This window comes from Polypterus senegalus, chromosome 11 (genome assembly GCF_016835505.1).
Source record: "Polypterus senegalus isolate Bchr_013 chromosome 11, ASM1683550v1, whole genome shotgun sequence".
Lineage (NCBI taxonomy): Eukaryota > Metazoa > Chordata > Cladistia > Polypteriformes > Polypteridae > Polypterus > Polypterus senegalus.
Window position 1 is genome coordinate 65,287,446 of NC_053164.1, and position 16,162 is coordinate 65,303,607.

Here is a 16,162-nt window from a genome sequence, read left to right on the forward strand (position 1 = left end):
TAAGTTGTCTGTTGACTTGCAGTTACATTTCTTTTAATAAGTATTAATTTTATCAGATTAAAGAAATTTTGACATCTCATTGATTGAACTATTGATTATGTTGGGTACAACACAGAAATTCAAATCTGAGTTGTCTCTTTAGCTATCTCTTTTATTTTCTTATTCTTTTTGTCATTTTAGTTGTATTTTTTGTTTAGTAAAATAACGGCTTTAGACAATTTAATGCATTCCTTTGGCCCATTATGTATGCACCTTATTTCAATGTGGTGGAATAATTAAAAAGTATTGCCATATCTTTTTTTTTAGTATTTGAGCCTGTCCGTTCATTTTTTGAACCCAGTTAATCCACTTTAGGGTCAGGGTAGGGAGAGGTATCTGGAGAAAAACCCATGTGGACATTGGAGCACAAACAAATCCTGCAGATTGTGTGGTTGGGATTTTAAGCCAGTCTTCAGAGGTGGTTAAGCAACTGATAATGAATGATGATGAAATGGCATCAATCCTGCCCAAGGTTTAGTTTTGCTCCATGCTAAATATAGTCAAAAAATGCTCTCACCCTCTGACCATAAAATGAACTATGCTGGTTTGATGAGAGGTGGAGTTATAGATGAACAACAAAACAAAATAATGTAATCAACTATTTGAATGACATACTGTAGAGGAAAGAGTAAATCTGTATAACGCATGAGATCTTTGTCTTGACTTTATATTAAAAAAGGCATTGATTGCCTTTATAAATAATATTCTAATTATAATATTATAAATACATTCTCCATATATTTAAAATCAGACACCATTTCTACCTTCTCTTGAAGAACTATGAGAGAGAACATAAAGATGTCTATTTGCGAAAGTCACAGTATTTTTAACAATGCTATTGAAAGATGGTTGCAGTATATTAAATCATGTAGATAATTTAGTAATGGCTTTTATCATCTCCATACTGTATATGTGTCCTATCACCATAATATCACCTGCATACTTAATAACTGAACATTGATCAATGGGCGGCACAGTGGTGCATTGGTAGTCTGGTGCCTCACAGTAAGAGGCCATTGTTCACGTTCAGGGTCCTCCCTGTGCAGTGTTTGCATGTTCTACCTGTGTCTGTGTGAGTTTCCACCAGGTGCTCCGTTTCCTCCAAATGTGGAAAAAACATGCAGGTCAGGTGGATGGGAAATGCCAGTTTGGCCATAGCGTACGTGTTTGTTTGTGATGGACTGGCCCTGTCCCTGCCTTGTGTTCTATGCTAGCTGGGATAGGTTCAAGCCCCCATGACCCTGTTCTGTATTAAGTGGATTAGTAAGTGACATTACATGACATTGATCATTGTTATATAAAATAAAAGGAATAAAGAACACAATATTGAGGAGCTTCTATTTTTAACTGTATGTGCTTTGAAAAAGTCTAAAGTAATTTCCTATAAACTATGAAAGAAAATCCCATATTATGTGAAGTTCAACCAAAGTTGCAAGTAAAAAAAGTTAGTTGGGAAACTGAAAGGACTACTACTGTGGGCTGTTACAACATATGTTTATAAGGAATGCTTCAAAGACAATAACTTAAAGAGCACAGAAATAATGTATAAGGAAAATGAGACTGATGGGTAGAACTGTAGGAGTTCTCCATTTCAATAGGTGACAGCAGGGAGGCTCATTATTTTATATGTGGCCACTTGATAATTATTATGATGGAAGGCTGCCTAGAGGGTGTCTGTCCGTTTTAACGGGTAACTGGGACAGGATTCTAGTGGACGCCTTGACTTACGAGACAGAACTCTTGTAGAATTGAACCAGGAGGCATTCCTGATCCCAGAAGTGGTTTAAGTGATAACTCCACAAGTAGTTTCAGGTCAGTATTATTAGGAGCTCATCAAGTACTTCCATATTGAGTATAATTTGACTAAAGTTTCTCTTCTTGCTGTTAATGTTTATCATTATTTTATTGATAAAGTCCTTGAAAACAAAAACGTAACAGGAAGGCGAGCTGTTGCCACAAAAAACACACTTAAAATACAGTAAAACTTTTATCTGAAAAATCATGCTGAAGAATCCAAAATCTAAAACAAAATGATCCCTGCTGCTTTGCTCTAATTTATTAATGATTATTTGTGACATGAGTCATTGATTCCTTAACATCAGGATGTGTATTCTAATAACTTATTAACTGAATACTGAGAAAGAAAATTGAACTTGTGACACACCTGATCACAGCACTCTTTATATTATACTGTAAAACAAAAATTCCAAAACCTGCTTAATCCAGTCCAGAGTTGTGAAGCCAGGGCCATTTGCAGCAACACTAGGCACAAGGCAGGAACCAGACCAAGATGCCCAAGATATGCCAATCTCTCTATGGTCCTTCATATAGGTTTTGCTCTTTAAACCTTCCATCAGTAATGTTTTTGTGCATGTATCTACCTGTTTGAGAAGAATCACCATTATCCACTGAGAAGATACTACGTATGTAATTGTTGCCAGATGATGAAAGAAGCTCTGAAACAGAATTGAGAAAAACAATTCATAATTGTTCACAAAGTAAAAAATTTGAATATAAATATTATCATGGGGGCATCTCTTGGCATTGCATTAGCCCTAAAAATACAATATTAGGGAATGGTAATAGATCATAAAAGAGTGTTTAAAATATTACTTCTGAAATTAATACTACAAATTAAATTCAAACTATTAAACAGAATTCAATAAATTACATTAAATAATTATTGCGCAGTGTTGTTTTGATAATAATTCAATAATAATTAAGCTCAAATACAATTGTTTATAACCATCAAGTGCAAGTGCTATAGACAATTAAAAGAGGTGATGTGCACCAATGTCTGAGGGGTGATAGCATTAAATGGTGAAGTTTAAAATATGGAAAAGATAATGTAAGCACCATGGTGGATGGAGTGGCATCCCGACTGGGTCAGAAGGTGGATCCTTGCCTGGCTGAGATGCCATAAAGGGAAGGACAACATGAGAACAGGTATAACTTACCCACGATAGGCCTGGATTATTATCGCAGCTCTAGGGGGAAATTAAAGGATGGGGGGAGTTTTTTATCAGGAGTGGTTCGTCTCCAAGTACAGTAGATGGCATTGCTCCGTTTACTCAGTATTGGCACCCACAGGGGCCCATGATATTTGTAGTCCTGAGGGACAACTCTGTAGGGTTCCTTGCTTACCGCCTAAGGGTACTGCAGAGAGAAGGACTTGACCCAGAAGTGTTCCCAATGGGCTCTGCCCTGGCACTGGAAGTACTTCTGGATTCAACATAAGAGGAAGCCATCCAGCCTTCCCTAGTTGAGTCAGAGTTGGGAAGCAAAGGGCGAGGCTCACCTGGAGGAGATGAATCGTGAATTGAACATTGTGATGTGGATTGCAAAAAGGTATTTTGTGAATTTAAAAAACATTTACTTGCACCCGGAACTGTCTTCCTGTGCTAGTCATGGGATTTTGCTAAAACAATTTTATTTTGCCGGTCCTGGCAACCAGACAGCCAGAAAATTCTACCGAATACACCATCTGTCACCATAAGGGGGTGCCACAGATTCTACTGCCTCACCAGTATTCTCCCCAAATTATTGTGAATGTGCACACACCTCTTGCCATACACTTTTGGAAAACTCACGATAATAGGCAGGGAAACACTCCTGCAATTAAAATGCAATTATTTTAGGATAGATTTCTCAAACACACAGATACTCTCTTATTGATTGTTTCGAATGTAAAGAGATGGAATAACTAAATTGGTCAGCAAAATGAGACAAGCATGCAAATTCCTGCTTTGGCCGTCAGAGTTCTGAATATTGTGTGCGGGTGGTGAGAATGCAAGTTTGGTGTCAGAATTTCATATAACAGCTCAAAAAGATGTTTCAACCCATTATAAGTGAGCATGAGAAGAGAAAACATTCAAACTATGATTGGTTTCTATATTTCTTCAGCTATTACCCAACTTGATGAATGGATACCGCTAGCAATGCCCATATCAATATAACTGTAGCTTATTTTATTAAACTGGAATGATAGAATCAGTGACAACACCAAATTTTTAAATGTTTCTCTCCAGTACTGACACATACTGTAGTAAAATGCAAAGAAATTTGTCACCAAAGCCACATGATGTGTTCTAACAACTTTCCACCAACCATCATTCTTCCCTAATTTTGAATTTGTTCAATTGGTGCTGGTTTTGTAAGAGACCCTTCTTAATGCTCCAGGCCTCCAGATTCGTATGATTTTTAATTGTTAATGCTGCCACCCCTCTGATTTTGCACATGTCACCTCTTAGTGCTAGTACTCCTCACATTTTTAGCATTTTAATTTTCTATCACTTGCACTTTGGGGCCCCCCAACAAGATTCTGCCAGATGTCTAACATATGAACATCCCAAGACTAAAATACCTTACTAGCTCCCTTAATGATAAGGCACCCTCATATAAGCCCTTCTAAGGGTTACTCTTGAAGTCATTTTTTTTCTTTCTTTGATTTTTTTTTCTAAATAAGGCAAAATATTCTTCTTTTTACTAATTAAAATAGTTTATCTGATGAGCAGCAGCTTTCTTTGGTACAGGCAAAGTTCTGATGAGATCATTTATGACACTATGAGCAAGATTAAAGGACAGAAACAGGTTGGGAGTCTCCAATTTTAGAAATAGAAAAGTAACTTTAGTTCTGTTAAACTGGACAGTCAGCAAAATAAGCATGAAAAGTCAATGGCTGCTGTGAGCCGTGTAAAAGGCTATATACAGGCAGAGTTCCTGTCACAATGTTAGAATTAGTAAAAATGATGGGATCAACATTGTTTTTGGTTGGCAGATTATACAGCAATGAAATTGTATCTTAGGTTGTATAATTATAATTTACTCTTTGTATCCACCCAAATCTGAAAGTCTTCTGTAGAGTGTTCATAGTTTTCATTTGCAACCATGTCTCACATAAATATGATTACTCATGGCTGGTGTCAGGAGTGGGTGTGAGAAAAGGGGGAAATTACACCTGTGTTGGTGGCACCTCTTCACTTTTCATAACAGCAAACCAGGCCTTTTCAACACTCAACATCAGCTAAAAACTTAAAAGAGGCAGTTCGGACACAAAGACCCTGTTTTAAAGTCAAAGGATTTTGTGTAAGATGGGTGGGTTCGACAGTAGTAGAAAGTCTGAGAAAAGGTCAGATAAAGAATTCAACAGAAAGGTCTGGAAGACAGAATGGAAGTATAGTTTCAAAAAATGAGTTTGCAAACCCTTTGGAGTTGCTTTAATATCTGATATAAATACTGATAAAAATGAAGTTTGATCTTCAACAATGTCTGAATAATAGACAAATGCAAATATGGTCAGACCAGATGTTAATAAATGTTTTTATGGGAGGACCCAAATAAGAAAATTGGTTCCATATTGGGACCCAAGAAGAGGATTATTACCATAATGACAGAAGAGACATACCGTATTTAATAAAAACAGTAAATGTTTTTGTTTCTATTCATGCATATTTTTCATATTAATATTACTGAAATAGAAAATTAGAATGTCTACTTCTCGTTAATAAAACAATTCTCTTTGAAAGCAGGGAATCCATTCCAGAGGTATATTGCTGAGGCATACAGTTTAGTGTAGGCTTTAGTGAACCTTTGAGAAATAAAAATTCTGAATTACAGGTACAACATAAAGATATGATGAGTTTTGAAAGGAGAGTATGAATGGTCACTTAACTTAGTCACTTGATTCAAGGAACGTTTTGTTTCAACATTTCAAACTAATCCCTTCACCTAACAAGCCGTGTGTCTGTCTGTCTGTCTTCCCCTTTGTTATACGTGTTTTAACTGTCAGTGATCTCAGTCTGTTTGTTTCACAGGTTATAGTAGGGCTGACAGTGACATGACGTATATTTATTACATTTTTGTATCATAGAATTGAAAGCTCTCTGTGATGTGCTAACAGCATTGTTTAAAGGTTGTTTTGAATCACATAAATATTATGATAAATTGAGGCCAGCATATCCCTCACTGCAAATTTCATACGTGGAGGAACTAGACTAATCTACACAGTTGTATGGCAAACCATCATGAGTATCACAAACACTTATAGAAGTTTGTCATTGTTTCTTTCAAATCCATATGGTTGAAGTCACCACATATGATTACAGGGTCAGAATGATTCATCATTAGGGTGTTGGCAAGAGAGTGAATCATTTCTGTTGCTGAGTCTACAGAGGAAAGAATATAAACGTTAAAAAGAATGCTGTAACTTGTCTCCCTAGGCAAATAACAAGGATGGACTCCAACAGACAGAATTTCAGTCTTAATGAGAAATTTTAGTTTTAAAGACAGTATGCTCCCTTTAACACCATTCCTCATTCACGTAGGTGACCAGACTCCCTCATGACCTTTTCTCCAAACTGCAATGGTTCTCTGTCTATTCAAATGAGATGAAATTTGTCAAATGTTAAATAGTGTGAGGTATACCGGGTTTAAGACCAGTGTGGCATTACGTGACTTTTTGTTGTGAATTGTGTCAGATTTGCTAATCAATGATGTCATCACGGCACCATGTCAAATTACATGACTGAAAATCACAGTCCATTTCACATTTACCGACAGGGCATCAATCTTCCAGCATAATTGTGCTTACTCCATTTCTGACAGCCAATAGCATGCTGCCTGATGGAGCTGGCACTCTATGAAGTGTTAATAGCTGCAGTGAGTTCAACAGCAATCTCTGCCTTTTACTTCTTTTTTCCATTCTGTTATGGTACATAAAATTTGAAATATCAAACAGATGAGCTTCTCTTTTATTTTTGATGTCAACAGCCCCCATGTTGCGTGATGGAGCCAGCACGTATGATGCTTTGTGAAGAGCTAATAGCTATAGTGCGTTCAGCCTCCTCATTGCTACATTCTACTGCCTGCAAAACACTTACTGGTTCTCAGTCCTCGAATGCAAAGAGTCCTCCCTTTCAACTAAAGAGAAAAATCAGACATGTTTCATTTTATCCTAGCCAGTCTCAAACTATTTGGCCTCAGTCCATAGGTATGGCACATTAGGTTTTACAGGAGCACATCACCAACTGCCTCTGACTGGCAAAAATTATGTAAATGAAGGCTAAGACTGAAAATCGCTGCAAAAGTCATCTGATGTGACATAGGCTTAGGCCAACTCTCCATAATACCTGCAATGCCGCAGTACCTGTACGTGTCATGACCCGCTATGAGAGCAGACAGCTCATTCATCTTATTTGAGAGCGATCAAACATTGCTCTTTACAATGAATGGCAGACTGATTCTGATTCCTTGCCATCTTACTGTTTGCTGTTTGACCTCTTGTTTTTCAGAGTAAAATGGAGCTATTTAAGCATATTCATGGCTGCATAGCTAATAGCTGATTACAGGAGCATTTAATACACCTCGCTTTTAATTTCTCAGTATTTCTTTTGTTATCAGGTATTTCAGACATGTGGTAATCTTCAGATCCTCTTTGTTCTCCCAGTGGTTTCCCCAAGTTTGTACCTTGCCCAAAAAGCAATTGAAACATGCAGCAGATAATTGGTGAATTTCAAAATGTATCTATTTGATTTGTAGTGGCTAATATCAGTGATAATACAGATCAAAGCAAACCTTAATGAAAACTAGTAACAAGTAAAACAAATTCATAAACAAAAAGAAAAACAGAGAAAACATGGAGCTTCTGACAAAGGCTGCTGCTTGAAATCTTTATAAAAGATAAAAAGACGTTAACTTTTTAAATAGAGTAAGTTGTAAAGCAAAGGTTTCTTTAACATCCACACCCTTGAATGTTGCAAACTTAGATGTTGACCTTTATACCACCGTATGAACGACACATTATCACGCTTCCTCTGAGGCCACACTCCTAGTGACTGACTAGGCAACAAACCTGCAAAAAAACAAGCTGTTATCACAGTAACTACAATTACTATAGAAAATAAAAAATGACTTAGTGAAATACTCTATCTAGAAACCAGAAAAGAATATAATTCTCTATTTAATAAACCCCACAAAAACACCTTCAAAAACCCAAAGAAAAATTTATTTAAAGATAAATGCATTTTTAAGTTATACAGACTATTTAGATAATGATAAGGAGCCCATGAGGCATCATATCCATGCCAATCAATAAGGTATTTCATAGTCACCGCTCTACAGGAAGAATCCAAAAACTTACAATTATTGTTATAATTAATATCTACCTGCACAGGTGTCAGCAATATGACAGACTGAAAATACAGGGTAGAATGCACAGGATTTAATCTACAAACTTTAAGATTAAACAAATTCTAAAACGTGCTTGGAGAACTAATTTATAAGAAATGATCAATACATTTTAAAATGATATATGGCTATATAAACCATTTAATCAGCTTATGGGATGGAACACTCAGGTAGATGTCATGCATGACAAGCCACACGTTATGTCCGGCCCTAAACTCTAGGGGTTTCTGATGCTGACAATCCTTAAACCACTTGGGAGGATTTCTTGCTGTCTGCAGATTCTCCCTAAACCGCTCCCAAGTATCTTTCAGCTTAGCCAGGTACTCTACTAGACTAGGAACAAAAGATGACATAGACGCAAGATTTAATAGATTTGGCTTAAACGAATGTGAACATTCAGGGGGTATCATTTTTATCAAAGAGTGATACAAAGTACTCCTTGTTAACTCTGCTAAAGGGACAGCCTTGCTCCGTTGATCTTGAAATGATTCAGCAGTAAATCTAAGACATTTTTCCAAATATTGATAAACTCTTTTAGTTTACACATTAGATTCAGAGTGGTAACCTGAAAACAAATTTATGGAACAACCAAAATTATTAAGGAATAATCACCAGAATCGAGAAATAAATTTTGTCGCAAATAGGGAATATTATTTAGTATACCATGTATTTGTTAACTTTATCAGAAGCTATCCAAAATTTGCCACCAGAATAGTTGGATTTGTTTGACATTTACTGTGTGAAAAGGCATCAAGATTTCATTTGGAATAACTGTTCCTCAATGGTTATATCTGCCTTTACGTATCATACATGATGTAGTTTTACACATAGTGTACCATGTTTCTGATATTTGTTTATTTGGGAGTGATTATAAGTGTGATATTTTTGTGATTATTTTCTAGTTGTCTGCAGAAGACAGAGAGCTATTAACATCTGGGCAACAATGTTCAGTAATATCAATTGCAGCAGCAGGATAGGATTTGTTGAGGTAAAATACAATGTGCAAATGCAGTCAAGTGCAAGTCGGAGGAGAAAAATAACAGTTCACACCTTATTGCCAATATGCAATGGTGTTGTTTATGTTATTAATAGGGAGTCTTTGGTGTACAGAATTAAAGAAAAATACCAATCTCATTTTGAAAATACAATTTTAGTATTACAATAACATTGGAAGTTGCAATGCAGCAATTTAGGAAAAATCAAGGGAGGACAGGAGGGTGACATGCTTGCTGATGAAATAATTAGATATTTAAGCACACATTAGCAATTGGCATCAGACATTCAGCTTTTAGTGTAAACAGCAGCAGTTGGTTACTAATTAAGGAAGTGGCTACAATGAAAACCTGTACCCACTACAGCCCTCCAGAAGCCAAGATTGACACCCCTGGTTTAAAGAATTCTGCTTAGTCTTAAAGTCATTTTAGTGCCATTTTCGAAACTATACTGTTCATGTGCCTTCTACAATAAACAGCAAACTCATTACACTGAATTAGGCTCTGCAGGGCATCTACAAACTACAAACACCTATGTACAAATTGTACAAAATATAAAGGACATATAAGTACACTTTATCAATCCTCCTGTACAATTCAAGTCAGCAATGTCCTAAGAAATTTAGTGGCTGTCATCACAACATGCAAAAGAAAGCAGTCATTGGTCACAGAAGTAGGAGGTCATCTCAAGGGAATGGTGCAAAGAAAAATAGCAACATAAAAGCCTAGGAGAGTGAATGTAGACAGCTCTATCAATGCTATAAAGGACAAGAGACATTTAATTATACCTTCTAATAAATGCGTAAAGTTTTAAAGACAGAGTAGGTGCCTGAAGGGAACAGTGAAGAAAAAAAAGAAATGTCTCAGTCAACTAAACCATCCTTTGAAAAATGTTAAAAAAAATCAGTGAGTCTTCCTTATTAGGATTTAAAAATATATAATAAACTTACCAAAATTGTTTCCATTTGTATCGCAGTTGTCCCTTGAATTGGCTAAAATACAAAAATATAAAATTGTTTTCTCATAATTTGTTGATTTCATGAAACTCTACATAACACTTAATGAGTAAGAATGAGAGTTGGGCTATTAGATATACAGCATTGTGAAGAGTTTGTGTTAGAAGGAAGAGACTACTGTACTAAGAAGGGCATAATTTAGTTGTTCCCAACCAGTTGTTCATTACAAATAACCGCTGAACTATTAATTCACCTTCAGCAGATGCTTTCACATGCCATGAACATTATGGTTCAGGATTAATAAGATTATTATATCCTACGTATGACATAGTAACTCATATGTATGAGAGATTATCTCGTGTGTACACTACATTAATTTGTATTTAGGAGATAGGAAGCATATTTTTACCTCACAACTGTCTGATTTTGCCAACTCATAAATAAATCCAAATTTTATTTACAATGATCGCCTATCATTAATAACACAACGGCACATACAGGATTGGTAACAAATAGAAAGTGTTTGATTGATCTATACTAATAAAAGGCAAAGCCCTCACTCACTCACTCACTGACTCACTCACTCACTCACTGACTCATCACTAATTCTCCAACTTCCCGTGTAGGTAGAAGGCTGAAATTTGGCAGGCTTATTCCTTACAGCTTACTTACAAAAGTTGGGCAGGTTTCATTTCGAAATTCTACGCGTAAGGGTCATGACTGGAACCTATTTTTCTACATATAATGTAATGGAGTTGAGTTAGAGATGGCCGTGGGGGGCGGAGTTTCGTGTGACATCATCACGCCTCCTACGTAAGTACGTAGAGAACAAGGAAGAACTCCAAACAGCGATGAGCACAAAACGCCATTTCACTGATACATACAATCATATTCATAAGTGCGCTACTGCGGAAACAAAGCACACGGTGGAAAAAGTGAATGTCCCGCTAAAGGAAGTCAGTGTAAAAAACCCGTGCATGCAGTTTGTCACATCTCAGATAAAGAGGAAGACGAGCTGTTTATTGATGCAGTAAGAAACTAATCGATGAATGAAACCTCTTATCTTTACAACGATTGACAAACACGGAATGTAACTTGAACACAACACATCGTACAAATACGACCCTGATTGAAACAAATAATGATAATCAAATCCTTGATGACAGCAACATTCAATAACACTCACAAAACAATTACTGTATATTGACAATCATGTTAAGTTATTTTTAAAATGTTCCCTTTTCTTTTTCATAACTTCTACTTCTCCACTGCGATACGCGGGTATATATATATAAATGTATATATATACCCCGATCTACAGTGCATACTCTCGCATAGACAAGCCACGCTGTGTCGCTAATTGTAGAGTCTTCGTCTCTAATGCCGAGGTTCGATTCCCGAGAGGGGATGCACTGAGTATGTACGCGCGATACCCGATTCATTTTACCCTGGCATTTCCTTGGTTTTGGACGTATGAAAAAATATTCGGTTAACTCAGAATCATGTTACGTTATTTTTAAAATGTTTCCCTTTATTAGCACAAGCACAGCTGAGAAGCTTCCATGCATGTACTCCATAACGCGTTAAAAAAATAACGCATTTAATCACACTTTCAATTCCAAGCAAACGGGAACTTTTGTCAATGCATGATTTCCTGGTACATCCATTACACTGATGCACACATCACAGCTACAAAAATGTTAGAGTCAGAATAAAGCGTGTTCCTACGACTGATCATTTCGACTACCCGAGCGAAGCCTTGATAAAAGCATGGTTTTGTGCACACTGAAAAGCAAGCAAAATTAGATGAATTACAGAAAGCGGACTTTGTGGCTCTTACTGGGGATCATTGGACTTCCGTGACCGTTAGTAATTCTAATTACATCTAATTATAAAATGTTCAATGATCACACTGTTTTAGTCTAATGTACAAAATAATTTTGGCTAATGTTACTCAGAGTTTAAAGATTAAGTTGGTCAAATTACCTTTTATGTTTCTGACTTATTTTTTTAAGAAGAAAAACTGCACTTTATGTTGAAATTTTGGTTATTATTATTTAAAGACAATACCATTCTGAAAATGTACTTAAAGTACTTAAACTACCACTTTATTTTAAGTCTGCCCAATTTTAACCAGGGATGATATTTTTGTTTCTGTTTTGAATTCAAATGCAGTTTAAAGGCTTTTTTTCAGAAATTAAAACAGCCTCAGTTTACAATATTCATGTCCATGTCTATTATTTGATTCTGTCACCCACTAAAACCCTTTTAAATTAAAAAAAAACATTTGCGATTTGGGGCAAATTTACGTGCGATTACATACGATTAATCAAGATAAATTCTTACACAGCCTCTAATTAATTGGATTAATTTTTTTAATAGAGTCCCACCCCTAATGTATATATATGTGTATATACAGTATATATGTAGATATGTATATGTGTATATACAGTATGTATATATGTGTGTGTGTATATATACAGTATGTGTATATATGTATATATATAACTGTGTGTATATATATATATATATATATATATATATATATATATATATATACCAGCAACACTCATGACAATGACAAAACAATTACATTGTCAATCATGTTACGTTATTATTAAAATGTTTCCTTTTCTTTTACTTCTCGCTGCCAATCGAGGTATTTTGCTATATATATATATATATATACAGATATATATAAATATATATATATAAATAGATAGATATGACAACAACACCCATATCAATGACAAAACAATTACATTAACAATCATCTTACGTTATTTTTAAAATGTTTGCTTTTCTTTTTCATAACTTCTTTAACACACTACTTCTCCGCTGCGAAGCGCGGGTATTCTGCTAGTATTTAATAAACCAAAGGGCTCCTTTATATGTTACTAATCTACATTTCACACACTCAGTTAAAAAAAGACAGGGAATGACGACAACTAATGCCTGATCGGTGAAAACTGAGTACTGATGAGTGACAGCTGGACAAATGATAAGTTAGTAGTGAGACTACTGAGAAGTGATATATGACCAGTGATTAGTGACTACTGATACATGATATGGAGTAATACTGATGTTTGATGACTGAACAAGTGAAAAATGACAAGCTTTTAAATGACTATTGACACATGATAGGAAGTAATACTGATGTTTGATTTGGAGAACTGAAAAATGATTATGTCCCACAATGGACACCGTACTCATGAATGGGATGATAACTGACAATGTTAAGATATCATTTACGTAAAACAGAAAGCAGAGAATTTTGCTGAACATTAAACAAAGTTTATGAGAAAGGTGGCGCTGAAATATAGAATCCTGATTGAGAACTGAAAAATATGACAGTAGGAGGATATCTTACAGTAATAGAGAGGGAAAGAACTATTAAATCTAGTACTTGTTGAGGAACACAGTATAACCCTTCACATTTTAAGAATGAAATTACAGATGCACACAAGTGGCACGTCGCTGACTATGCACTGCCAAAGTTCGATATGAAAATAAATAAATGGGTAACAGTACGGACATGTAATGCATGTTCAGAAACAATATTGTGAATTATTTGTAAAACATTAGAGCAATCTAGATGAGAACAGACCATTCTGCCCAACAAAGCTCACCAGTCCTATCCACTTAATTCTTCTAAAAAAACAAGTAGAGTTTTGAAAGTCCCTAAAGTCCTACTGTCTACCACATTACTTGGTGTTTATGGTTCTCTGTTTAAAGGAAAACCTTTAAAGTTTGTGCGAAATTTACCCATAACAAATTTCCAACTGTGTCCCTGTGTTCTCAATGAACTCATTTTAAAGTAACAGTCTTGACCCACTGCACCAATTCCCTTCATACTTTTGAATACATCAGTCATGTCTCCTCTTAATCTTCTTTTGTTTAAACTGAAATCAAAGCCTCCCATTGGTTATTTGAACACAAATTTGTGTTATGAATTGTATTCATGCTTAATGTAGGAGAAATCTTAACTACCACCTCATGCATTTCTGACTCAACATTTTCTTGTTGAGTAAAGTTGTGTAAATCTTTTCTTTATTTTCAATTCTACTCACTCATTTCTCGATGGTGACAATCTACAGACTATTTGATTAAACAAAAAGAGCAAAAATGAAATACCCCAGGTATTATTAAGTATGCATTTCAAATTCTTAATTGATATTTATTTCAGTATTAGAAAATGGGATATCTGAAGTTAGAAAGATAATACCCCTGAAGTTGAACTAAGGGACCTTTCAGAAGAACGTTGGGGAAATTTTTAGTAAACAATACATAAGACACTTTTGTATTTACTATCTTTATTCTGAGATAAAATATCTTTATGCTAGCTAATCTCTTGTCTTGCCACCAACAGGGCACAAGTAGACTCATTTCCCAATTGCTTTTTTGTTCTTTGCGGTCAGTTTTTAAAGCAGGGACATACAGAGTTCAATATATAAGATATATTCTATATGTTATAGATTTCGAGAACATATTTAACAGACTTAATCTCAGTAAGTATGACATATTTACTTTGAAATAGGTAATTAATTCAATAATGTCTGTTCAATACTGGAAGCAGAGGTGAGCCCCACCACCACCCCAGTCTTATTCTTACATTTAATTTTGAAGGCATAGCTTAATGCTGGTTTAAAAAGGAGCATGCTCTACTTCCACAAGCAATTTAATTTTCTTTCAAACTGTAAGTACTTATTATATGTTATTATCTGCTTCATAGAAATTAAGACATCTTATAGAGACATGTAGTACTTACAATAACATCATTTAAATTACTTTCACAAATAAGCTTTGTAGAGCTAATTAAGAAAGCAGTCAGGGGAATACATAAAGGCAGCATGACATGTGAACAATGGGATCTGGGCTCCTCATTACTGACTTGGATTAAGATATGCTCTGTGGTGGTCCTGAAGAGCAAAAAATATATAAAAAATGCTAACAGTAATGAAAACTCAAACAAAAATTAAAAAAACCCAAATAAAAATGTAAATTCAAACAAAACATGAAAGCAAAAACAAAAATGATAGCATAATCAAAGAAAAATGAAACAAATATTAAAGTGCAAAAAGATAGTAAATAGACATCAATCAAACTGGAAATGTTGTACTAGAAAAGTACACTTTTCAAAGTTACAGCTTGAACATTAAGCAGTAGAGCTCCTTGTTTGAAGGCACACATTTGTGTATGTCTGTGGGCAGCAGTGGTGCAGTAAATCTCGGGTGCAGCTCAAAACAGACGTGCTTATCTGCTGCACTCAGGCATACAAGAACTTGACTTCAGCCACAACCATTTTTCCTAGTTATAATACAGAGGCATTATTCCAGGTTGGTTGTGTAACCATGGTGAAAACAAGTTGGGAGCTGGTACACCCCGTCACTTTTTAAATCTCCCGATGCTGCCATGCAGTGGCAAAATATGGTGTAGTGAAACAGAGTTGCATGTCTTGCAGGGCCGGCTCTACGCTGGGGCAAGAAGGGGCAATGCCCCCTTAAGCAAACATCCTGCCCTCTTAAATCAAACTTTCATGAATTTGAGAAAGAAAATAATAGATTACTCACAAACTGAATATGGACAAGATTTACTACAGTAGCTGAAAAATCCACTGGAAAAGGCATAAATGAGAAGATATGTTTCACCTCTTGTTTGCTCTTTCCCTCCGTGCACTGTTTGTCCGCAGCTCACACAGCACTCAGCAGAGATCCCCCACTCACACTACCCCCAGCTAAACATCCAATCACTGTTAGTATGCAAATGACCTGGTGTCAGGTTTCTCAGTAGGCAGGGCAGAGCAAAATAAGTTGCACAACAGCGGGAGGCTTTGAGGAAGCAGCAAATCTCTGTCGTTAAAATCATTGCGACTCGTGAGATAATTAACAACAACTAAAAAATACATCTATATTTGTACAGCCAATAGGTGACTAGTCCATTGTTCTTCTCACAGTTTTAGTCTGGTAGAGAAGTGTTTCTTTCTCGATCCCG

At 35.7% G+C, this 16,162-nt stretch overlaps 1 protein-coding gene across 2 annotated transcripts in view; it reads right to left on the minus strand.

Moving 5' to 3' along the window:
• The window catches only part of LOC120539113 (lithostathine-1-beta-like), a 75,907-nt gene that overhangs the window by 32,350 nt on the left and 27,395 nt on the right, over positions 1-16,162 (minus strand). The window contains exons 6-7 of one of the 2 annotated variants that reach the window (XM_039768884.1): positions 10,166-10,207; positions 2,421-2,495 (exon numbers count right to left, since the gene is read on the minus strand). The exons of the other annotated variant lie outside the window; for it this stretch is intronic. Coding sequence (XP_039624818.1) covers positions 2,421-2,495; positions 10,166-10,207 — 117 coding nt within the window. The remainder of the gene's footprint in view (positions 1-2,420; positions 2,496-10,165; positions 10,208-16,162) is intronic. 2 annotated transcript variants of the gene reach the window in all.